A 24,805-nucleotide genomic window follows, 5' to 3' on the forward strand; every position below is an offset into this window, starting at 1 on the left:
TCTCCCAAATGTTTAGTACAGTGCTCTGCACACAGCAAGTGGTCAATAACTACAATTGATTGATTGAAGCATGGAAGTGCAAAAGAGGGGAATGGAGTGTTGGAAAGAATGAAAGGAGAAAATATGTGGAAGAAGTGAGAAGAGGGAAAAGGAATGAGGGGAGGAGAGAAGGGAAGAGTGGTAGGGAACAAGAGGCAAGAAAGGAGAAAATATCTCAAAGAATTGAGAGTAGGGAAAAGGAATGAGCAGAGGAGAGAAGAGGAGGGAAGAGTGGAAGGGAACAAGAGGCAAGAAAGAGAGGACAGTGATTCTTTTCACACCAAAAATCTGGCCAGTGTTCTGAAACTGTAAATGAACATAGGTCATGGAACTGTTCTGTAACATAAGGCAGGAGCCAAGGAAAGCCCCAACTCCAGGGTGTCTCAGTCAGTCCCTAGGGGCAAATGCTGGGTTGAGAGGCAGGGGGCTGTTTCAAAGTACCATAAGGACTGTCGGATGCACAGCCCAGTTCTGGTACGAAGTGAAACTCAGTAAGTGACTTCCCATGTTCAACAGTGTTCCCTTGATTTACATACAGGATGTTCTGAGAAGACAGCACAGAGCAAATCAATACACAGAAAACTCATAAAATAGAAGTTTTCATGTCCTAGAGGTTCTGGAACTTAAAAACCACCACACTTTCTAGGCAAAATTGAGTTTACTTTACACATGCTTAGCTAGATAGCCAGAGAGGCAGTATGGACTAGTGGAAAGAGCACAGGACTTGTGGCCAGGAGTCCCTAGGGTCTAATCCCAGCTCTTGCTTGCTGAGTGCTCCTGTGCAGATTATGCAACCTCTCTGTCTCAGTTTCCTCACCTGTCAGATGAGGACTAAATACTTTATTCATTCATTCATTCAATCGTATTTATTGAGCGCTTACTGTGTGCAGAGCACTGTAGTAAGCGCTTGGGAAGTACAAGTTGGCAACATATAGTGACGGTCCCTACCCAACAACAGGCTCACAGCCCAGAAGGGGAAGACAGACAACAAAACATGTGGACAGGTGTCAAGTTGTCAGAACAAATAGAATTAAAGCTAAATGCACATCATTAACAAAGTAAATAGAATAGTAAATCCGTACAAATAAAATAGAGTAATAAATCTGTACAAACATATATACAGGTGCTGTGGAAAGGGGAAGGAGGTAGGGTGGGGGGGATGGGGAGGAGGAGAGGATAAAGGGGGCTCAGTCTGAGAAGGCTTCTTGGAGGAGGTGAGCTCTCCCTCCCCCATAGACTGTGAACCCCATGTAGGATAGGACCTGAGTCTGATCTGATTTTCCTGTATTTACCCCAGTGCTTAGTCCATAGTAAGTGCTTGACAAGCACCACAACTATTACTATACATGCACACTCCTACACATAATTCCATTTCCTTGGTGGATGTGGAAGAAGAAACTTCTTCCGAGAGGCAGAAGTGCATAGTTGCCAGAAGAGCAGCAGATGCTCACAATAGAGTAAAGGCTGACAGGAGCCTGATCTGTCAGGCAGAGAGACAGATGAGAGGAGAAGATAAAACACCACATCCTTTCTCTACACTGATAACCGTAAAAACAGATAAGGAGGAATTCACTGTCACTGCTCTGAGTTCCCTATTTGACGTTAGAAACAAAAGCTCAGCACATAGGTTGTCCCACACTAAGGGATAAGCAATGGATTATGTAAAAAGATTTCCTGACAGTTGGGGATTTCTATTAAAGACATCCCTCTCTCAGAAGGTGTCTGCCCCAAATAGTCTCAGAGAGGAACACAGTTATAAGTCAATAGCAGTGGGATGGTATGAGTGGCAAGAGGGATACCCAAGGTTGAAACAGCTCAAACTCTGGAATTGATAATATTAAAAGTGTGAAGGCCAGTGGGAAACATACCTCATGGATTCTCTGTGAAAAATGAAGGAGAGGGAGAGCCGACCGATGGAGCATGTTTCCCAACACAGCCTCCTAACTGGTCTCCCTGCCTCCAGCCTCTCCCCACTTCAAACCATAAGCCTTTCAACTACAGGGATCATCTTCCGGAAGCATCTTTCACCACACATCACTCCACAAAAACCTCCAAAGGCTGCCCGCTTCCCTCCACCTCAAGCAGAAATGCCTTGCCATGAGCGCCAAGATTCTCCACACTAGCTTCATCCATCTTACCCAGAGGCACTCTTCATCTTCCATGCCCTAGCTCACACCAACCACTCCTCCCAAGCCAACTTTCTAACTATATCTTAGTTGCAACTCTCCCCCAACCCCTACCTCTTTCCTCCTCTCCAAACACACACACAGTAACCCATCCATGAAAGGCTCCCAAATCCGTCAAACCGCAGCTTTCCCCTTCTTCAAAGCCTTCCTAAAACCAACCTCCTCCAGTAAGCCTTTTCCACTTAATCTGCAACATTCCAGTTATTCACCCTTGGGCACTGTATACCTATCCTCGGCACTTTTGGGTTGTTTGAATAGTTATATATATTCTCGAATATCCAGTTTCTTATTCAGCTATTTTCTCCCACTGTATCTGCACTACTTCCTCCTATATATCCAGCTCCCAATATCTGTAAATATATTTTGTCCGTCTCCCCTATATACCCAGCTCCCAATATTTGTAAATATATTTTGTTCATCTCCCCTATTGGACTGAAAGCACCTTGAAGGGAGTGAGGGTGTGCCTTGCTCCAGTTATACATTCGAGCGATTGGTAAAGTACTTAGCACTCAGCAGACATTAGGAAAATACCACCGATGGATTGACACAACAGAGGAAGAAAAGCAGAAAGGTGTAGCAGTAATAACAGTGATATTTATTAAGTGTTTACTACGTGCAGGGCACTGTACTAAGCACTGTCGGGGAGTGCACAGGTAAGGTTTAGGCCTCCAGGGTCTCGAAAAATGAGGTGAGGACTGATTTGGTGACAGACACAATAGGGATTTTTGTAATGATATAAATACCAAATATAAAAAAATAAAATTCAGATATTATTATTAGACAATTTCTAGCTACCAGTCTCCCCCCTTCACCTGTAAGCTCTTAGAGGGTAAGTGCTGCATCTTTTGTTTCTAGCTACACCCCCCTGCACCCCCATCTGTCATTTATTTTAATGTCTATCTCCCCTACTAGACTGTAAACTCCTTGAGGATAGGGATTGTGTCTACTAACTGTTAAATTGTACTCTCTCAAGTGTTTAGTACACTGCTCTGTACAAGATAAGTGCTCAATAAATACCATTGATTGATGAATTCTACTGTATGGTCATGAGGCCCTACTACAGGTCCCCGCAACCAGGAGGTACTCAAAAAATGCTGATGGTAAAGATTAGGATGATGCTCCCAGAGTGCCTGGTTCCTCCCACCCCGCCAGGCTCAGGGGCAGTGCATGCAGGCAGATCTCAGTGCTCTGCACACAGTAAGCACTCAATAAATACAATTGAATGAATGAATGAATCTCAGAACCCACAGTGGCACAACTAAGTCCTGCCCTGGGCCCTCTGCTTCAGAGAAGCCCTTCCAGATGCCCAGCAGCAGCATGGCCAGCCCTGGTGAGGGTCACTGCTGCACCAGTGTGGGTCTTGTGGACACGCCAGCCTAGGAATCTGCTCCTGGAAGTTTGTTCCCTGTTAGTGGGGAGGGGAAGGGCAAAGGAGTCTTTAGGAATGGCCATTTGGTGGCTGCTCATAGGAGGGGCTGGGAAAAGACCCAGGCCACTGGCAAGGTGAGTCCTCACTCCCCCCCTTAGCCCACCCCCAGTCTCAGAGGTGGCACTTGTGACGGGGGCAGGCTCTGGGAAGGTGCACCACTGGCATCCATCAGAAGCCACTTTTGAAATTTTAACCTGAAGGTTTGGTCCCCTTCTAGACTGTGAGACTGTGGGTAGGGACCGTCTCTATATGTTGCCAACTTGTACTTCCCAAGCACTTAGTACAGTGCTCTGCTCACAATAAGCGCTCAATAAATATGATTGATTGAATGAATGAATGAATGACCCCTCCAGTCTTGGCAAGACATGAGGCCGTCCTCATCCTGCTCCCTGTGGGTGGAAGTGGAAATGGGTGAGGAAGAGCCTTGTCACAGATTGGTAGTCCTGGTGACTGGAGAGAAAAACTCCCTTTCTTGGAAGGAGAGTTTATACAGCCAAGGTTGCCGACACCAGCCTCAGGCAGGCACAGCTGGAGGACCTGGACGGGACATTCCCAGAACCCCAAGGAACTCTCCCTAAGCCAGACCTCCTCCCACCGTGACACGTGAGCCATCTCACGCACAGGCCCAAGGTTCAAAAAACCACAACCACGATGTAAGGGGCATTTGTGTGAGCAAGGCATGTGTCTACTAACTTTGTTGTATTCCCCCAGGCGCTTAGTACAGTGCTCAGCACACAGTAAACAATAAATACCATTGATTGATTGCTAGAATGCACCAAGGCCATCTTGGCTCCAACAGGAAAACAGCAGGGCCTAGGGGACAGAGCACAGGCCTGATACCGGAGGACCTATGTTCTAATCCTTGCTCTGCTGACTACTTGTCTGCTGTATGGCCTTGGGCAAGTCACTTTACTTCTCTGTGTCTCACTTTCCTTAGCTGCAAAATGGGGATTCAAACCCTATTCTCCCTCTTACTTAGACTGTGATCCACCTGTGAGATAGGGACAAGAAAGAGCATGGCCTAGTAGATAGAGCGCAGGCCCAGGATTTAGAAGGACCTGGATTCTAATCCCAGTTTTGCTGCTTGTCTGTTGCATGACCTTGGGCAAGTCACTTAACTTCTCTGTGCCTCAGTTACCTCATCTGTAAAATGGGGACTGGGAGCACTATGTGGGGCAGGGACGGTGTCCAACCCGATTTGATGATGACGGTGATTAAGAGGCTGGTTGCCCGCAACCTGACCATACTCAACATCAAACATCAAATCAACATCAAGATTATTAATTCACATCCTAAAATAAGTGAACACCCCACCACTGAGTCAGTGCTCTCAGCAGCACAGCTTTTCTGAGTGAAAAAGATGGATGACAGCAGGTAACCCAAGGATCTTCTGTATGGTGAACTGAAATGGGACACACAAGCCAGGGGGACAAGAATTAGTGATTTAAGGACATAGCAAAGCATAGTCTCAAAGCAGTCCAACCGCTCTGAATTGCTGGGAGACCAACACAAGGAAAGTACTGTGGCCTAGTGGAAAGAGCACAGACTGGGTGGGGTCAGGAATCCTGGGTTCTAATCCCAGCTCCATCACTTTCCTGTTGTGCGATCTTGGGCAAATCACTTGACTTCTTGGTGCCTGACTTTGGGCAAGTCACTTCTCTGGGCCTCAGTTACCTCATCTGTAAAATGGGGATTAAGACTGTGAGCCCCCCGTGGGACAACTGATCACCTTGTAACCTCCCCAGCACTTAGAACAGTGCTTTGCACATAATAAGCGCTTAATAAATGCCATCATCATCAACTCCCTTATCTATAAAATGGACATTAAATATTTGATCTCTCTCTCTCACAGGCTGAGCCCCAAGTGGGACAAGGAGTGTAATCTGATTGCATTATATCTACCCCAATGTTGAGCACTTTAATTGGTCCATAGAAAGTGCTTAACGAATACCAGTAATAGTATTATTTCTACTTTTTATTGTATTGTCAAGCACTGTTCTAAGCGCTAAGGTACCTACAAGTTAATTAGGTTGGACACAGTCCCCATCCCATATAGGGAGAACAGGAGAATTGAGGCACGGAGAAATCAAATGTCTTGCCCAAGGTCACACAGCAAGTAATTGGCTGAGCCGAGATTGGAACCTAGGTCCTCTGACTCAAGACCCATGCTCTTCCCAATTGGCGATGCTGCTTCTATTATTACTGACACAGCAAATAGATGAGCCTGGCAGCCAGGCAGCAATCAGGAGAGGGTTTCCTTTCCTTAGGCAAAGGTTTTACAAAGTTCAGAATACCAAGAGACGAGCTCAAAAGAGGACGTGGGTCTCATGTAGGGAAAACGTATCCGTCTGTAGTGCGGCAAGAAAATGTTTAATGTGCAAGAGATGCATAAGAGGACGTCCGTTGTATACTAGTCTTTTCATTAGTCACGCACGGGTAGTATTTCACCATCAGCAATGTCACCTTTGGAAACAAAAGGCAACTCTATGTGTTTGAGTGTTAGTACGTGCTTGCATAAGTAGCTGTAGAGATGAGTTGTGTGTATGTGTGTGTCTGGGAGTGAGAGAGAGAGAGAGAAATGGTTCAATGACAGCCCAGTGGGTTCCTGTCAGAGCTGTGGCAGTTGAGCATATTCCCTGCAGGGCTGTACAGAGCTCATGTAGCTGCTGCCACTAGTTAATTGTGGGTCTGAGCAGGCAGGAGACCAGCACATCATGGCCTTCCTACAAAGATGTTAGTTCTGCCTGGCCACCTGTGGAGTCAGGCCCCAAAGAGCCCTGGGAGACCCTTAGACCATGGGTACTTGGGAGGGTCTGTGGATGCAGCATGGGCCTGAAGTGAACCCTAGAAGCCAAGGGAGCAGTCCAGAGTGTCACTGAATTGCCTTTTGATGGCCTCTGGATCGGCATCACACTGTCAACTCCACAGAGTGGCTGGGAAGTGTTCAGATGTGACTGGTGGTTCTGCTGGAGTTTCCACCACTTAGTGTGCTTTGCTCTCATTTCCTGTCCCTGCTCCACCTCTGGGTCTGTGGTTTCTTCCTGTAGCGGCTCTCTATATCCCTCTAAATGCCATTCTTGTCCTGAGGAACAGGGCTCTATCTGCTCAGCCTTGCTTCCTGTGCTCTTACCTTCAAGGAGGGACGGTTATTGGCACTTGAGGGGCCCAAGTCCATAAAACCTTGGTTTGCCGGGTCCTCCTCATTGCCATGCCTTGGGAAATTTATGCTTGATGTGCTGTCATAGGGTGACCCAAATACTTCTGGGACCCAGCCTGCATACTGGTTGTCACCTTCTCCTTTTTTTCTTTTTATTTTTATGGTATTTGTGAAGCACTTACCATGTGCCAGGCACTGTACTTAGAGCTAGGGTCAATACAAGCAAATTAGGTTGGACTCAGTCCCTGTCCCACATTGGGCTCACAGTCTTAATCCTCATTTTACAGATGAAGTAACTGAAGCACAGAGAAGTGATGTGACTTGCCCAAGGCCACACAGAAAACAAATGGTGGGTGTGAGATTAGAACCAAGGTCCTTCTCTCTCCTAGGCCTGTGCTCTGTCTACTATCTCTCCAGTTAGACTGCTTCAGGATGGAACCAGTGAGGCCTGATGAAGGATCACAGGATTGGTAATCAGGAGACCCGAGTTTGAGTCTCCATTCTGCCTCTTGCCTGGTGCGTGAGCTTGGGCAAGTCATTTAACTCCTCTGTGTCTCAGTTTCCTCATCTGTAAAATGGGGATAAAATATTTGTTTTAGTAATCATTATAGCATTTCTTAAGTGCTTCTTATGAACTAAGCACTACGGAGGATGCAAGATTAGGAGATTGGGAGTGGTCCCTGTCCCACACGGGGAACACAAATCTGTTTTATTCCCAAAGACTGTGAGCCCCATTTGGGACAGGGATTCTGTCTGATCTGATTACCTTACATCTATCTCAATGCTTAGCACAATGCTTAGAATACAGTAAGCACTTAATAAATGCCATTTTTGTTATCACTTACTGAGTTGCCCTTGAGATTACTCATCATTGCTCAACCTCCATTTTGGGGGTGACTCTACAAGGTTCTGAAAGGGATTCATAGCTGCTGCTGCAACTGCTCTCTTTTAGATCCGATTCTAACCCATTTCTTCCCTTTCACCTTGGGTCAGGTGACAGAATAAATCAGATTTATTGGAGCCATGGAAATGAGTACAGCTGTCTACAGAGTCTCAAGGTCTTGGACCTAATGTACTCTTGCTTGTTTTTTCTTTTCTACAATATTTGTTAAGTGTTTACTATGTGTCGTGCACTGCTCTCAGTGCTGGGGTAATAATAATTAATAATAATTGTAGTATTTCTTAAATGCTTACTATGTACCAGGCACTGGTGCCGTACTCTTTTGACTAGGCCACTCAGTGAAAATGAAAATGATACCTCACCACGTGGTTATGCCACTTCACACCATTATTTGTACCTGCCATCTTGAGCATCATTCCCAGGCTCCGGTAACCGGGATAGAGCTTTCAAAAGTATTTGTAGGCAGATAGAATGCTCTGCACACACAAACCAAATGGGATTAGAACTGCTGAAAGTGCGGGTGGATCGGAAATTCTGGGCCAAGTAAAGAATCGGAACAGCAAGAGCAGCAGCATGAAGGAGATGGGAACCAAGCAATAAGGATCTCGGGATGGCAAGAGGGACCTCAGCTTTGGCTGGTTTGGTTGCCATGCCTGCCCCACCGATGGGCGGGCCCTGCCGGGCTGCCACTTTAGTGTGAAATTGAGACACTGATTGTTTGGCGGAGAGGAGAGACGACCAGAGCCCAGAGGCAACAGTTACTCAAGCATGCCCAGTCTAATTAGAAGCTGCCTGAGGGTGACATTGGCTCACTCACCCCCAGAGATGCCCAGGGAAACCCCCACTGAGGCCAAGAGAAGGAGAGAGGGACAAGGGCAGAGATCAAGTCTGACCCTGTGTGGGGGATTTGGGCCATATTGACACAAGCCAGGGCTAACTGGGAGACCAGGGAGAGACACCGGCCTGGCTCTGGCAACCAATGCCTTCCCTGGCACGTCATGGGCAAGCAACTGGACCTCCACGTGTGATATGTGCTGCCCCATCCCCGCCCTCCGGCCTGATAGCCCTGCAGGATCGCTGGCTTTCTGAAAGGCCTTCTCCTGGGCCCTGCCATGCCCACTTCTACACAGTCCAAGAAAAGAGCTTTCCCTTTGCGTCCAAGCTGACACTGCTGGCTCCCGGAGAACCGAGCTCTGTCATCAGGAGACCGTTGCCAGGGGGGTGACCTCACCTGGACAGAGGTGCAGGTAGTGATGACGCTAGTCCCCAGGCTGGTGCTGTCGTTGAGGTCGTCTGGCAAGGAAGGGGTCTTCTCCATCCTGGGGGACTGGGTGGCATGGAACTGCGGGCCCTTGGGGGATATGTTCACATCCGTGCCATTGCCGAAGGCCTGGATAGCATTTCCTGGGGGATGAGAGAGAATGGAAGTCAGAGATCTTGCTGGGTCTGACCACCACCCCCTCTCTCCCTTCCCCTGGCCCTCCACACCCCAAGCCCCTCTGAGGCAGTGATGAGGACACTGTGGTGCAGAGGGAAAGCCTAGCCACAACGTCAGTCAGTCAAGTGTATTTATTGAGAGCTTACTGTGTGCAGAGAAGTTAACTGAGCACTTTGGAGTGTAAGATATAACAATAAAGAGACACATTCCCTGACCACAGTGAGCCTACAGCCTAGCGGGGGACACAGACATTAATATAAATAACAACATCACTGAGCTGCTTAAGTACTCATCTGCAGGAGGCCCCTTTAGTGTCCTCAACCTCTCTGAGAAGAGGTGAGGTGAGGCAGGAGGAGAGGAGAGAGAACAAATGAAACAGGAAAAAACAGCAGCCCCCATTGCCTCTACCCCTCCTCCCTTCAGCATAATTTAGGCACTTGGGTCTGTACCCTTTAAGGACTTGATATTCACCCCATCCTCAACCCCACAGAGTTTCAATCAATCAATCATATTTATTGAACATTTACTGCATGCACAGCACTGTACTAAGTGCTTGGGAGGATACAATATAACAATATAAAAGAGTTGATAGACACATTCCCTGCCCTCAATGAGCTTACAGTCTAGAGGGGGAAACAAACATTAATATAAATTGTGGACATGTATTTAAGTGTGGAACTGAAGGAGGATTGAATAACAGGAGCAAATCAGGGTGACGCAGAAGCGAGCAGGAGAAGAGGAAAGGAGGGCTTCATCATGGAAAGCCTCTTGGAGGAGATGAGCCTTTAATTAGGCTTTGGAGGTGGGGAGAGTAACGGTACATATCCATATTTTATTTCAATATCTGCCTCACCCTGTAGATGGTAAGCTCCTCGTGGTCAGGGAACATCTCACCAACTCTGTTATACTGTATTCTCGCAAGTGCTTAGTACAGTTCTCTTCTCACAGGAAATGGTCAATAAGTACCACTGACTGATTGATTGAAGAAGGAAATGGGAGAGAAGTGGGATTCAGGAGAAAGATGTAAGTGTAGTTAAGGCGTGGGCAGCTCACGAGCCTCAGGAAGGCTGCAGAAATGACAGGGTTTTGCAGTGGGGAAAAGGACATGAGCCATGCTACCACAGCCCCGGTGGGAAAACCAGAACCAGAAGCCAGAGCCTCGATGACTTCCTGACTTAAGTCCTCCCCACAGTGATATGGGGCAGCCCTGCCAATCTCTGGCATGGGAATTTAATAAAAAATGTGCTCATTAAGAGGAGAGAATGGCAATAAACAAACAAGGGATTTGCAGGAATGGCCTATCTGGTCCTACGCAGAGGTTCTCAATCATCAGAGGAGCCCAAAAGAAGCACTCAGGGAAGAAGCCAGGGGTCCCCATCACTGTCAGTGGCACAGCCTGGGTTGGCTTTCAGGCTGGAAAGTAGCCAGGGCTTGGGCCAAGGAAGCAGGGGCCCTGCAGGAAACCCAGAGCCACTGAGAGTTTGCTGGGACACAATCGCTTTTGTCCCATCGGCACACGGCAGGGAGTGCCTGTTCCCTCCTCCCAGGACCTACGGAGACACGGGTTCTCGGTGAAATCCTTCAGGAATTTCTCACATTCCTCCTCCATGTTCCCGCTCCCCCGGCAACTGCACCAGGGGGAAACCACGATGCCGGTCGGGCTGGAGTCCACGTAGTTGGGAGTCATGTCAAATCCTGCGGGAAGAAGAAACAGGAGAGGATGGTGTACAGAGGTCCCTCTTCCTCTTTCCCTGGCTTAGCTTCCTGAACTCCAGACCCAGAGCACTAGTCTCCCCAAGCCCAGGAGGAAACCCCAGCAGTTAGAGGGTCCCGCCCCAATCCCACCATTTGTCGGGGAAAGAAAATACATATTTTGGATGGATACCATGTCCGTCCCTCCTCCTTTCCTCTTTCTACCTCTCAGCCAGGCTCTACCTCTCAGCCAGGCAAGCCAAATTTCTCTATCCCCTGCTTTTGACCCCAATCTCTGGGCCTCCTCCTCCAGGCACCCCAGCCCAACTGGGTGTGCGGGGAGGTGGTGAGCTGGAGAAGAGGGGGAGAGTTGAATGCAACAGAGAAACTGACTGTGACCCTCACTGGCTCCAAATTGTGTAGGGGCCAGGGAGAACTGGGAGCTGCTCAGAGCTGGGGGAATGCAGGAAGAAAACTTACCAATCATGCCCGCATAGGAACCCAAACAGGCCTGGTAATTGTCCGCGGGGCAGCTGGTAAGCGTCTGGTAGGAGACTCGGCAATTTGCGTGGAAGTCGGCCAGCCGGGACCTAGTGATAGGAGCAGAAGAGAAAACACTAGTTTGGTTTGATTCATCTCCCTTCCCCCTCTAATCGACAGAAAGTGCCCTTTTCTGAGAAGGAAAGCAAGGGCAGCAGTTGTGGAGGTGGGAGAGAGGCCATTAATAATGGTATTTGTTAATCGCTTACTATGTGCCAAGCACTGTTCTAAGCACCAGGGTAATAATAATGATGATGATGATGGTGGTATTTGTTAAGCGCTTACTTTGTGCCAGGCACAGCATTAAACACTTGAGTAGATATGAGATAATCAGGTTGGACATAGTCCTAGTTCCACATGGGGCTCACAGTCTAAGTAAAAGAGTGAATGGATATATTTATTAATAATAATAATAATAATGGCATTTGTTAAGCGCTTACTATGTGCAAAGCACTGTTCTAAGCGCTGAGGGATACAAGGTGATCAGGTTGTCCCTCGTGGGGCTCACAGTCATCAGCCCCATTTTACAGATGAGGTAATTGAGGCTCCGAGAAGTTAAGTGACTTGCCCAAGGTCACGCAGCAGACATGTGGTGGAGCTGGGGTTCGAACCCATGACCTCTGACTCCAAAGCCCGTGCCCTTTCCACTGAGCCACGTTTCACAGATGAGGAAACGGATACATGGAGAAGTTAAGAAGCTTCTAGATGGTGCAATAGGAGTGGACCCATTCGGTGGTCCTGTAGGGTGGGAAGCCAAGGGGAATGCTGCCACTATAACTGCTTACAGAACAATAATAATAATAATGATAATGGCATTTGTTAAGCACTTACTATGTGCCAAGCACTGTTCTAAGCTCTGGGGAGGAAACAAGGTGATCACGTTGTCCCACGTGGGGCTCACAGTCTTAATCTCCACTTTACAGATGAGGAAACTGAGGCCCTGAGAGGTGAAGTGACATGCCCAAAGTCACATAGCTGACAAGTGGAGGAGCTGGGATTTGAACCCATGACCTCTGACTCCTAATCCCGTGCTCTTTCCACACTACTTCTCTTACAGAAGTTCACGGCACCTCCTCCACAAGAATGTAGCATGCTCTAATGGAAAGTGCATGGGCACAGAGGACTTGGGTTCTAATCCCAGCTCTGCCACTGTCTGCTGTGGGACCTTGGGCAAATCATTTCATTTGTGCCTCAGTTATCTCATCTGTAAAATAGGGATTAAGACTGTAAGCCCCATGTGGAACAAGGACTGTGTCCAACATGATTACCTTGTATCTACCCCAGGGCTTAGAACAGTGCTCAGCACATAGTAAGCACTTTAATATCACAATAATAACAGTGGTGACAATAATAATCATTATTACTATGGAAGACGTGGATAGGCTTCCATAAAATGGTACGGAATCATTGCACTTCACTAAACGCCCGGCATAGTATATGAAAAATACCAATGATTGACCAATGTCCTATATATCTGGCTCTGTGGTATTTTTCAGTTCAGGCAGGGGCTCTCTAAAGAGTGGCTAGTCCCTGCCCAGAAGTAAACCCACAGACTCTGCTCATCCTGTGTCCTGCCCCAGATCATGGACCATTCACTGCAAGAATAGAAAAATCCCAGGAAGCACCTTTCTCCATGCAAATGGCCAAGAGGAGCCCATAGGACGTATTTGGAAACATGCGACTCTGCTTTTCTGCTTCTCTGTTGGGTTCTGGCAGGAAAAGCCAGGCAGCAACCCAGGAAAAAGAAAAAAAAAAACTGGCAGCACCTCCTCACCCCTCTAGCAGCCCATAAACTATAAGATAATTCATTCTTGGACAAGAAGTCACAAGATAAATTGCTGAGGCTGCCCCTGGGATTAGCTTGGCAAAGGGTTTGGACCATAGGAGAAAGCCCTCCACGGGTGAAGGTCTCTCTAGGCCTGTGGCCCACTACCTCCTCACCCCTTCCTAGCCCAAGGAGAACAACCAGATCTCTTCGAGTCCTTTCAGTCTGCAAAAGGGAGACTGGGAACCCTGTTCTCTTTCAAGGAAAGTCACCTGGCCTAGCCTGAGAACAAAGGGAGCCAGGGCTGGAATCAATCAGCTTTCCTGCATTAAAAGGAAAAGCTAGCCTTCAATTTCACCTCCTACTCCCCTTCTCCAACTCCTTACCTGCCTTCCTCTCTTGTATGTGGACCTGAAAATCCCTCCAGCCCTCAGGGCTAGAACAATGATGAATAGTTCATATATGTGTTCAATCGTATTTGAGCGCTTACTGTGTGCAGAGCACTGTACTAAGTGCTTTGGAAGTACAAGTTGGCAACATATAGAGATGGTCCCTACCCAACAATGGGCTCACAGTCAAGAAAGGGGAGACAGACAACAATATATATGTGTGTGTGTGTGTGTATATGTACAGAAAAAAAGCAGTGTGGCCTAGTGGAAAGACTACACACCTAGGAGTCAGAGAATTTAGGCTCCAATCCCAGTTCTACCACTTGCCTGCTGAGTGACCTTGTGTAAGTCACTAACATCCCCATGCCTCAGTTTCATCATCGCTAAATTGGAATTTGATACCTTGTTTTCTGTTCCTAGATTGTGAGGCCCATGTAGGATTGGGATTGTGTCCCAACTGACTATTTTGCATCTATCCCAGTGCTTAGCATAATGCTTGGCATATAGGAAGCACTTAACACATTCCACAATTGTTATTATTACTTTTTATGGGGACTTCTTCTAGGACAGTAAAGTGACCTAGTGGAAAGAGCACAGCTCTGGGAGTCTGGGAGTCAGAGGACATGACTTCTAATCCCAGCTCTAACAATTGTCTGCTGTGTGACCTTGGGCAAATCACTTAGCTTCTCTATGCCTCGGTTACCTCAGCTGTAAAATGGGGAATAAGACTGTGAGCCCCATGTGGGACATGGACTTTGTCCAAACTGATAGGCTTGTATCTACCCCAGTGCTTAGTACAGTGTCTGGAGCATAGCACTTAAATACCATAAAAAATGGGCAAGGATTGGACTTGCCTATAGGCAGGTCCACACACGCTCTCTCTCCATTACCCAACCACCAGGATTGTGCACAGACCCAACAAGACGACAGAATCACTGACAGACCCTGACCGGACTCTCAGCTGTACCGTGCACACATAAAGTGCTCAATAAATATGATTGATTTCTGCCAACCTCGGGAGCAACAACTGCAAGGAAGAAGGGTGGAGTGGGGCTTGACCTTCCAACTTCATTGGTAAGGAGGAAGCGGTTCCTTGGATAATTTCCCACGCAGAACTACAGCCCCAAAGGATATCCTTGAGGATTAGCTCCAATGCTCAGGAAAGAATTATCGTGGTGATTAAAGGAGGAGATGCAGAGAAATGGGTCGGAGAGCTAACTGACCAGAGGCCTGGGTTAAAGGTCTGAGCAAGCCTCCCTGATGACCAAACATTCAGGACTTACTGGAAAGAGACAAAGTACTGGTAGGGTCCTCCCACTGACCTGGCCGGATCCAGGCAGACGTCTGCCACTGGAACCGAGGTACCTAGAAAACCCCAGTACGGAGGTGTCTGGGAGCACAGAATCATAATTTCAAGAGACATTTAGGGGCCAGAGGGGCTCAGGCCAGGAATGAAGAAATTTAGGGAAGCAGCAGAGCCAATCCCCCTGGGGCCTGCAGTCCACCAACCCAGCAAGGATACCCTCAACCACCATTTGAGGGGAAAGGTGCATTGTGCTCAGATCTCTGCTCCACGCACGATGCAAGAGGGAAGCGTGAGGTGAGGGGTGAGTCTCGGCTGTTCCAAAGAGCCCCCTGAGCAACAGGGGAGGTGCGGCTGCAGCACCGGATGAGTGTTGAAACTGGCTCAAATCTCCTTCTTCATTTTCACAGCGGAGCACGCAGTCCTTCACACCTGGATCCCAGGCCCCGCTAGGAAAGGGCTGGAAGCCTCCCAGGTGTTTTCAGTTCCAACCTGACACACTGGAGATGGCTCTACCCTGTTGTTCGCTATTTCTCGCTGTCAGCGGGCTGTGAGACGTCCCCCCAGGGGCTCCATGCTGAGCCCCTCTATCCATCTGGACCCTGACTCCATTCCCACAAATGCGGCAAGGCCAGGCAAGATGCCTCGGAGGCGGTGGCTGACTAGGCCCGGGCCACAGAGGGAAAGAGAAATGGTGTTTGCTCCTGTCGGAAGGGCCTCTAGGGAATTCTTTTTTCACAAGCTGCCAGGCAGGTCCTGAGCCATCTGGAGGAGGAGATGTAAGGTGGAGTGTCAGCAGGGAGAATGGAGGAATTAATCATGTGCTGTGCGGCCAGTCAATAATAATAAAACCTGGGTTCTGTGAAGCATTTTTTATTTGTGCTAAGCACTTCACTTCAATTATCTTGGTTTTTCCCTCATTAATAATAGTCATAATCATAAATATCACTATGGCATTTAAGCCCTTATTATGTGCCAAGCATTGTACTTAATGCTGGAATAATATTATTATGGTTCTCAAATACTTACTATTCACCAAGCACTGTTCTAAGCACTGGGGTAGATAATCATTCATTCAACCATATTTATTGAGTGCTTACTGTGTGCAGAGAACTGTACTAAGCGCTTGGGAAAGTACAATACAGCAATAAAGAGAGACAATCCCTGCCCATAATCAGGTTGGACACAGTCCCTGTCCCACATGGGGCTCACACTCATCCCCATTTTAAGATGAGGTAAATAATGATATTCATTAAGTGTTCACTATGTGCCAGTAACTGGTCTAAGTTCTGGGGTGAATACAAGCAAATAGGGGGAGACACAGCTCCTGTCCTACTTTGGGCTCACAGTCTCAATCCCCACTTTACAGATGAAGTAACTGAGACTAAGAGAAGTGAAGTGACTTGCCCTAGGTCACACAGCAGACAAGTGGCTGAGTCAGGATTACAACCGTGACCTTCCGACTCCCAGGCCCAAGTTCTTTCCACTATAATTCTGAGATTTAAGGAGAAGTAGATAGTAGTAAAGATGAGGAAACCAAGACCCAGGAAGGTTGTAACCTACTTTAAGTCACACAATAGGCTAGTGATAGAGCTGGGAGAGGAGCTCAGGGCTCCTGACTTCCAATGCTATGCTCTTTCCACTAACCCACGGTTCACACAGCACCAATCAATCAATCAATCGTATTTATTGAGCGCTTACTGTGTGCAGAGCACTGTACTAAGCGCTTGGGAAGTACAAGTTGGCACCAGATGCTGAGGTGGAGGGGGGTGAGATCTCTCTCCAGCTCTTCTCTCTCCCCTCTGCAGCAGTTCCAGTTAAACCAGACACTGGTCACCTCCACTGGAAGAGCAAAAGGAAAACAGATGCTCCTTCTGTCAGCACCAGATCAGAGAATATTCCCCTATGTCCTGGCATATGAGGCTAGGAATCACCAGTACTTGGTTTATTGAAAGAGAACAGGATTAGCAGCAGGGTCTAGTGGAAAGAGCACAGGCCTGGGAATCAGGAGACCTAAGTTCTAATCTCAGCTCTGACTTTGGCCTGTTGTATGACTCTGGGCAAATCACATAACCTTTCTGGGATTCAGTTTCCCTATCTGCAAAATGAAGCTAATAGAACCTGGCTTTTCCATTTCATGGGGAAGTTGTGAGGATAAAATGTGAGTGAAAATATGTTGGAAAAATAAAAGAGCTACACATAAAACCAAGGCACTAAGAACAATATTAGAAGCAGGAGAATGTACAACTGTCATCCAATAGGACTTCATCATTAAAGGTAGGGAAGCAGCAAGGCCTATCAATCAATCACATTTATCGAGCACTTACTGTGTACAGAGCACTGTACCAAGCACTTGGGAAAGTACAATAACAGAGTTGGTAGACACATTCCCTACCCACAGTTAGTTTATAGTCTAGGCTTAATGGAAAGAGTACAGGTCTGGGAAACAGCAGATCTGGATTCTACTCCAATTCTGCCACTTGCCTGATGTGGGACCCTGAGGAAGTCACTTAATTTCTCTGTAACTCAGTTTCCTCATCTGTAAAATGGGGATTCAATACCTGTGCTCCCTCCTACAGGTACTTTATCCAACCTGATTCACTCTGTATCTACCCCAGAGTCTGGAGTAGTATTTGACACATCGTAAGCACTAATGACTACCATGATTAGTATTACTATTAGTAAAACTACTTCCTTCTTCCTCCTGAGATCAATACATCCAATCAGGACTAAGGCCTCCAAAGAGGGGAGAAATTGGGCCAAAGAAACAGTGGCTGGGACAGCCCTAAACCTTTCTGACCATTCATTAGCTAACGACTTGGCAAACCAGAGAGATATATACTGCTGTTTAGGAAAGCACCCCGTCTGGGTCGCCGGTTGGGGCTGGCTTTCCAAGGTTTTTTTTCCACCCTCCACATGAGAAAGTTCACAGCGATGAGCTCCCTTCTGCCAGCATCAGAGACAAAGTCGTGTCGATTTCCTTAAAGGCCCTTTGGCAAGTTCCATCCCCACCGTGACTGAAACCTGTCATGCAACACTCCCAGCCCCATCCTGGTAGGTAACTTTCTCCAAGGCAAATGTTATTCTTTTCATAATACATGACAAGCCAGCTGGTAATCTTTGCATAATCTCTGAGCCAGATGTCACTCTTTTCCATGGTACACAACGAGTTTGCCAGTTTATTGGTTGCCGTTCTCAGTGTTGAGAATAGACCTTCAGAGGAATGGCCCCGTAGTTTCTCAGATTTCGGCCATTAAGTCTCTCCAGAAAAGAGAAAGGAGGAATGGGGCTGTGAGAAATGGAAGAGGAGGGAGCGAAGGATCGAGAGAAAGGGAGGGGAAGCAAGGACCAACAGTGAGATGGAGAAGATACAGAAGGGAAAAGCAAGAGAGAAGACAGAGAGAGGAGGAGATAGAGAGGGGGTGGGTAAGAGAAAAGGAGGGAAAAAGGAAATAGGAGGGAGAGAGAAAGAGAGAAACAGGATAGAAAGAGAAAGAACCAGGATGCTCACAGGCCAGAGACTCATCTATCACAGCAGCAGAGGGAGGAGGAAGAGCCAAACAGCTCCTTCCAACTCTAGGCAGCAGGTGGATCTGCCTGGAAAACTAAAATCCATTTTGGGTTGCTTCCTCGGCAGCTGTGGCCAATTTAGCCCAAGAAAAGGGTGGTGGGAGGGGAAGGGAAAGAAAGAACCTGGCACAGAGGTCATTTCCATGAAGGAAATCTGATAACTGTGAGGGGCGAAGGATATAAAAAGCAAGGGCTTGATTTGCCGAAACAAAAGCCCGCAGCTTGCTCCTCTCTCACTGATGGCTGAACTTATTCAGTTGGTATGTTTTTCCCTTCTGCAGGGAGCCAAATGGGCAGGACAGTGGGCCAATAAGGGAGCACAGTCATTTCTGCTCCAGTGTCGGGGAGGTGTTATTGAAGAACTTCGTGCTACTGGAAAACTGTGTCGTGCTTAACCACTGCTTCACTGGGAAGCCATGAGTTAAGGCATAACTGAGGAAATCACCATGACATCATGACATCATATTTTTTGGGAAACAGATTCCTGTACTGTTACAAAAACCACTAGCAGAAACACCCATGCCACTCACTGCTATTTTACTGTATCAAATACTGTAAAATTGCAAAACGTTCAAGAAACAAAGTACCACATGATGCACCGTGGTAGGAATGAGGCAGTCTCTGGGACATGCAACAGCGGATCCCACATTGAGAAACACATTGTGTACATGTGCAACCACTTTTTCCTTCCCTGAAGCTAGGTACGTCAACTTGTGGATCACATTACACCCAGAACAGACTCAAGTGATGGGAGGGTTGCTCCCTCACACGTCCATTGATTTATTACCGGATTGGATTAATAATTACCAGTTATTACCAGTCTGCATGAGAGAAAAACTGACTGTGGGGGCCTGTCAGCGTTCACTCGGCCTGTCTTGGCTTCAACAGTTGACTCCGAGCAACCACAGATGGTGATTCCTCCGGGCTTGGTGGTGCACAAGGGCTGAGGTCCCAAGAGGACTGTGAGCTCACTGTGGGCAGGGAATGTGTCCATTTATTGCTATATTGTACTCTCCCAAATGCTGACTATAGTGCTCTGCACACAATAAGCCCTCAATAAATACGAACGAATGAATTGAATGACATATGGTCAAGCAGATTCATGAGGTGAGCATGCAAACTACCCCTCCTCCTTCCCCTGGCCCACAGCGTGCCATAAGAAGCTTGGATCAGCCTTTATCTGATAGTATTTTATAGGGTTTAAAGCCAAGATGTCAGCATTGGGTCCAGGCCCCTTGCCAAGAAATACCACTAACTACTGGTGAGAATCTTCCCGCAGCCTAACTAGAAAAAGCTTCCTGAAATCCAGATATTTTTCCAAACTACTCTAGCTCAGAAGATTCAGAATATTCCAAGCAAAAATCCCTGTACTCCGCGGTCTGAGCCTCACAGCACTTATGCACCTATGCACACTTATGTAGAGAAGCAGTGTGGCTCAGTGGAAAGAGCCCGGGCTTGGGAGTCAGAGGTCATGGGTTCGAATCCCAGCTCTGCCACTTATCAACTGTGTGACTTTGGGCAAGTCACTTAACTTCTCTGTGCCTCAGTTACCTCATCTTTAAAATGGGGATTGAGATTGTGAGCCCCACATGGGACAACCTGATTACCTCGTATCCCGCCCCCACACTTAGAACAGTGTTTTGCACATAGTAAGCACTTAATAAATACCATTATTATTATATCCTTATTTCCTCTGTCATTTTTTATGGTATTTGTTAAGCGCTTACTATGTGCCGAGCACTGTTCTAAGAGCTAGGAGGGATACAAGGTAATCAGGTTGGACACAGTCCCTGTCCTGCATGGGGCTAACCATCTTAATTTCCATTTTACAGATAAGGTAACTGAGGCACAGAGAAGTTAGTCACTTGCCCAAGGTCACACAGCAAATAAGTGGCAGAGGTGGGATTAGAATCCGGGTCCTTCTGACTTTCAAGTCCATGCTTTAAACACTATACAACGCTGCTTCCCATAGACTTCCCTGCTTACAAACTCATTTATTTTAGTGTCTCCCCCTGTAGATTGTAAGATCCTTGTGGGCAGAGATTGCATCTCCCAACTCTGTTGTATTGTACTTTTCCAAGCACTTAGTACAATGTTCTGCACACAGTCAATCAATGGTATTTATTGATAAATCTAATTGATTGAGCCACGTTTTGTGTTTCCTGAGGCACAGAGAAGTGAAATGCCTTGCTCGAGGTCACACAGCAGACAAGTGGCAGAGCCGGGATTAAAACCCAAGTCCTTCTGATTCCCCGGGCCTTGCTCTAGCCATTAGTCCGGAGCCTGCCCGGGTCCTGCTCTCCCTATCCCTCAGACGACAATCTTCTCCAGCAACATTGCCCAGTGTCCTTCTGCCATTTGCCTGGGAGCCAAAGGGACGGAGTGTCTGATGAAGAACCCCATGCCTCTTCCAGCCTGCTCCTGAAGCCTTGTGGCAACTTGTGATAACTCACAGCCCCGCTGCTGCTGCCCAGTGTACATGAACAGTACACTTGAATATTTCATAAAGAAACAAAAGGCTCCCAAGAAGTGCAGATTACTCAAGATGGGTTTCACAGACAATTTACAAGAACGTAGGAAAAATGGCTTTAATAGACGGAAGAGTCTCTGGAATGGCTTGCAGAGGGTTTCCTCCAGCGGCGCAGGACTTGTTAAGTGAGTTCAGTGTTACGTAACTCCGAGAACAGGAAAGATGGATTTCACCCCCAAAGCCTCTCTGGCAACTCAGTCTCTCTGCCACCTCCCTCTGCCCTACCTCCATATACCCTATCCTCACCCCTCCTTAGGTTGGGAAGACACTGGCATGTGGAGAATTAAGATGCCCTGGAAGATTCAATCGTATTTATTGAGCACTAGGGAGAGTATAATTGGGACAACTTGATCACCTTGTATCCTCCCCAGTGCTTAGAACCGTGCTTTGCACATAGTAAGCACTTAACAAATGCCATCACTATTATTATTATTATTATTACAACATAACAACAGACAGACATATGCCCTGTGAACAAAGAGCATGCTTCAGCAAAGGGCCACCTCCATTGCCCATCTAACAGGTTCATACCTTCTGCTGTGCAGTTGGCTTAGAAGAGCACAGCAGTTCCCTCAATTTCCCCTCAAGGGGTGCTCCTTTCAGTCCAAGTTCACAGTGAAGTGCTGTGGCCGGAAGGTCACAAGATAAAATGGAGTCCATCGCTCTAAATCACAGCATTCAATTAGTGGAAATATTTCAGCCCTGAAATAGGTCATGAGTGATCATTATTAGGAAACTTTTGAGACCTGGCCTGGGCTCGGGCTTCCACCCCTATGAAAAGCTGCGTGGAAATGGGGCTCAGAGACCAAACATTATTGCAAAAGGCGATTTTTTGAATGTTCCCAGCAGGAACATCCTCCAAACATATCTGTTTGGAAGACATCGACTAATTCCCTCGACTTTCCATGTCTGTGCATTCATCTGATGTGCTCTCCTTTCTGTCCCTTGCTGGGAGTCGATAGGTCTGAGAGCCACAGAGCTTCCCTCTCCAGGGTGAGGCTCTCTCCAGCCTAAATTCATTCATTCATTCATTCAATCATATTTATTGAGTGCTTACTGTGTGCAGAGCCCTGTACTAAGCACTTGGGAAGTACAAGTTGGCAACATATAATAAGGGCTGTTCACAGGGCCAGCAACCCCTGACTTTGGCAAAGGAAAACGTCCTTGAGAAACTGTCCCCACCAAGAGGGATGTAGGCCACAGTACCAAGCAGGAAGACAGGGACAAAAGGATTCCCCCTCCTGGGTGGGGACCCCTAAAATCAGGTGACACCTCTCCCAGGGCCAGACCATCAATTAAATCAATCATATTTTTTGAGCGCTTACTATGCACTGGAGAGAGTATAGTACAACGGAATCAGCAGACACATTCCCTGTCCATAACAAGCTTACAGCAGCCTACAGAAGCCCCACTTTCCCTGCTCAACAACAGGCCAGAGGCAGCCATGGGGACCTGGAGTTCATTTAGCAGATATGAATACCAAAATTATTATTATTATTATAAGCTGAGCTTCTGAATGAGGATACTTAGACTATGAGCCCCATGTGGGGCAGGTACTGGGTTTGTTTTGGGTTTTTTTAATGGTTCCTGTTAAATACTAGCTGTGTGCCAGACACTGTAATAAGAGCTGGGGTGATAGAAGATCATCAGGTTGGACACAGTCCGTGTCTTACATGTGGCTCACAGTTTAAGTGGGATGGAGGAGGATTTAATTCCCATTTTACAGATGAGATAACTAGGGCACAGAGAAGTGACTTGCACAGAAGATAAATGTCAACCTGATTGTCTTGTAACTACCTCAGTACTTGGCATATAGTAAGCACTTAAATGAAACTATCATTATCATTCGTTGCTGAGTTGTACTTTCCAATTGCTTAGTACAGTGCTCTGCACACAGTAAGCGCTCAATAAATGCAATTGAATGAATTAACTCTTATAATAAGAGGCTCCACTCCCATTCAGACTATACTATCTCCATGACTGACCAAGAGGCGATTTCACATTGGGATCCAGGCAGGCGACCTCCGCCGTGTACCTGGATCTACGCCACTTTAATTTCCCCTCTTTTCCTGTCTCCAGTAGCACCAAAGGATAGGGTTCCTTCCCACCACCGGAGAATATTATAGACAATTCCCTACCATACCCAGCCTGGCATCCCTGCCTTCCCCAGCTGGGAGAAGCAATGTCAGAGCCAGAGAGTCCAATGATCACTGCAGGTGTCGGAGCCTCAGAGCTCAGTGACCACTGAAAGTGTCAGAGCCAGAGTCCAAAGATCTCTGCAACTGCCAGAGCCAGGGAGCTAAATGACCACTGCAAGAAAAACCTTGCTAAAATGTGGACATCTCCACCTAAAGCTGGAGAGTTTTAGAGAACGCCCTGTCAACAAGGAACACGGCAGCAAAGAGGCAGGTGAACACACACACACACACACAGACAAACACACATACACACTCCCTGTCCACTCTAAATCACACTCTGCTCCGGGAAACAGGATCAGTGGAGCTGTCTCTCCAAACACGGCCTCTCTTCATAGAAGCACCCTGGGCGTTCCCAGGATAGGCAGGACGGACAGAGTTTGGTTTTTTTCCTCAATCCCCTCACCTATGTTCCAAACCCATTATTACCCAGAAAGAAAAGAAAAGAATTAAACGGATGCATCATTTGATTTTAATTGAAGGACTGTTCTATTTCATTGAACTGCTAAGTAAGCTGAACAAGAGATTGTGTTTACATAAGCAAACCCAGAGTCACTATAGACTTGCTGTCACATTAAGTCAATACTTATGAAGGCTCTCTATTTAATTATTCAGTGAGGATTGACTTATTATTGTGTTAAGAGTGTGGTTAGCCTTGAGCTCCATAGCCAGCCGACAGAAAGATTTCTTTTAGCTTTCTCTGAATGCTGATACGGTCCCCACCACAGGTACAGGGTAGGCTTCCTCTCTTTGCCTCTCTTTCTCTGTCTCAGGTCCATTGCCCTCAGATCCTACAGCAATGGCAGAAGAGAAAAGGGGAAGCAGCATGGCACTTTAATTCTATTTGTTCTGACGACCTGACACCTAGTCATGTTTTGTTTTGTTATCTGCCTCCCCCTTCTAGACTGTGAGCCTGTTGTTGGGTAGGGACCGTCTCTATATGTTGCTGACTTGTACTTCCCAAGTGCTTAGTGCAGTGCTCTGCACACAGTAAGTGCTCAATAAATATGATTGAATGAATGAATAGAGCACAGGCCCAGGAATCAGAAAGTCATGGGTTCTAATCCCGGTTTACCACCTGTCGGCTGTGTGACTTTGGGCAAGTCACTTCACTTCTCTGTGCCTCAGTTACCTCATCTGTGAAATGGGGATTGAGACTGTGAGTCCCACATGGGACAGGGGACTGTGTCCAAATTGTGTCCAAGTCAAAGTGCCTGGGCTCTTCCAGACACTGCCAAACCTTGTTTCATGTTTCCCTCTCTTCAGAACCCACCTGCTTTCTGTGGAAGATGTGAAGTGTACTGTTGGTTCTGGCTCACACTGGGATCCCAGGGATGCAGGCCACAAACGTGTGTCTTCTGGGCACCTGTCAACGTCCCTGACTCCCTTCCCATTTTAAAGCCCATTTGGTCCCTTTCAAAAAGGGATTCTTTATCTTCCCTATACCAGATTAAAATAACTAATGTAAGGTGCTTTGGAAGTAAAAGCACCAAACATAAACTGAGAATCAGTGTGGCCTAGTGAATAGAGCATAGCCCCCCACCCCCAGCTCCGCTACTTGTCGGCTGTGTGATCTTGGGCAAGTCATTCACTTCTCTGTACCTCAGATATCTCACATGTAAAATGGGGATTAAGACTGTGAGCTCTATGTGGGACAGGGATTACATCCAT

General features: G+C 47.2%; 1 protein-coding gene across 3 annotated transcripts in view; it reads right to left on the minus strand.

Annotated features, from left to right (window-relative positions):
* GFRA2 (GDNF family receptor alpha 2) overlaps nt 1–24,805 on the minus strand; it is a 144,399-nt gene that overhangs the window by 55,081 nt on the left and 64,513 nt on the right. For all 3 annotated transcript variants that reach the window (XM_038747227.1, XM_038747226.1, XM_038747225.1), the window contains 3 exons: nt 11,323–11,432; nt 10,705–10,845; nt 8,944–9,116 (listed from right to left, as the gene is read on the minus strand). In XM_038747227.1, coding sequence (XP_038603155.1) covers nt 8,944–9,116; nt 10,705–10,845; nt 11,323–11,432 — 424 coding nt within the window. The remainder of the gene's footprint in view (nt 1–8,943; nt 9,117–10,704; nt 10,846–11,322; nt 11,433–24,805) is intronic.

The sequence above is a fragment of the Tachyglossus aculeatus genome, chromosome 5, assembly GCF_015852505.1.
Source record: "Tachyglossus aculeatus isolate mTacAcu1 chromosome 5, mTacAcu1.pri, whole genome shotgun sequence".
Lineage (NCBI taxonomy): Eukaryota > Metazoa > Chordata > Mammalia > Monotremata > Tachyglossidae > Tachyglossus > Tachyglossus aculeatus.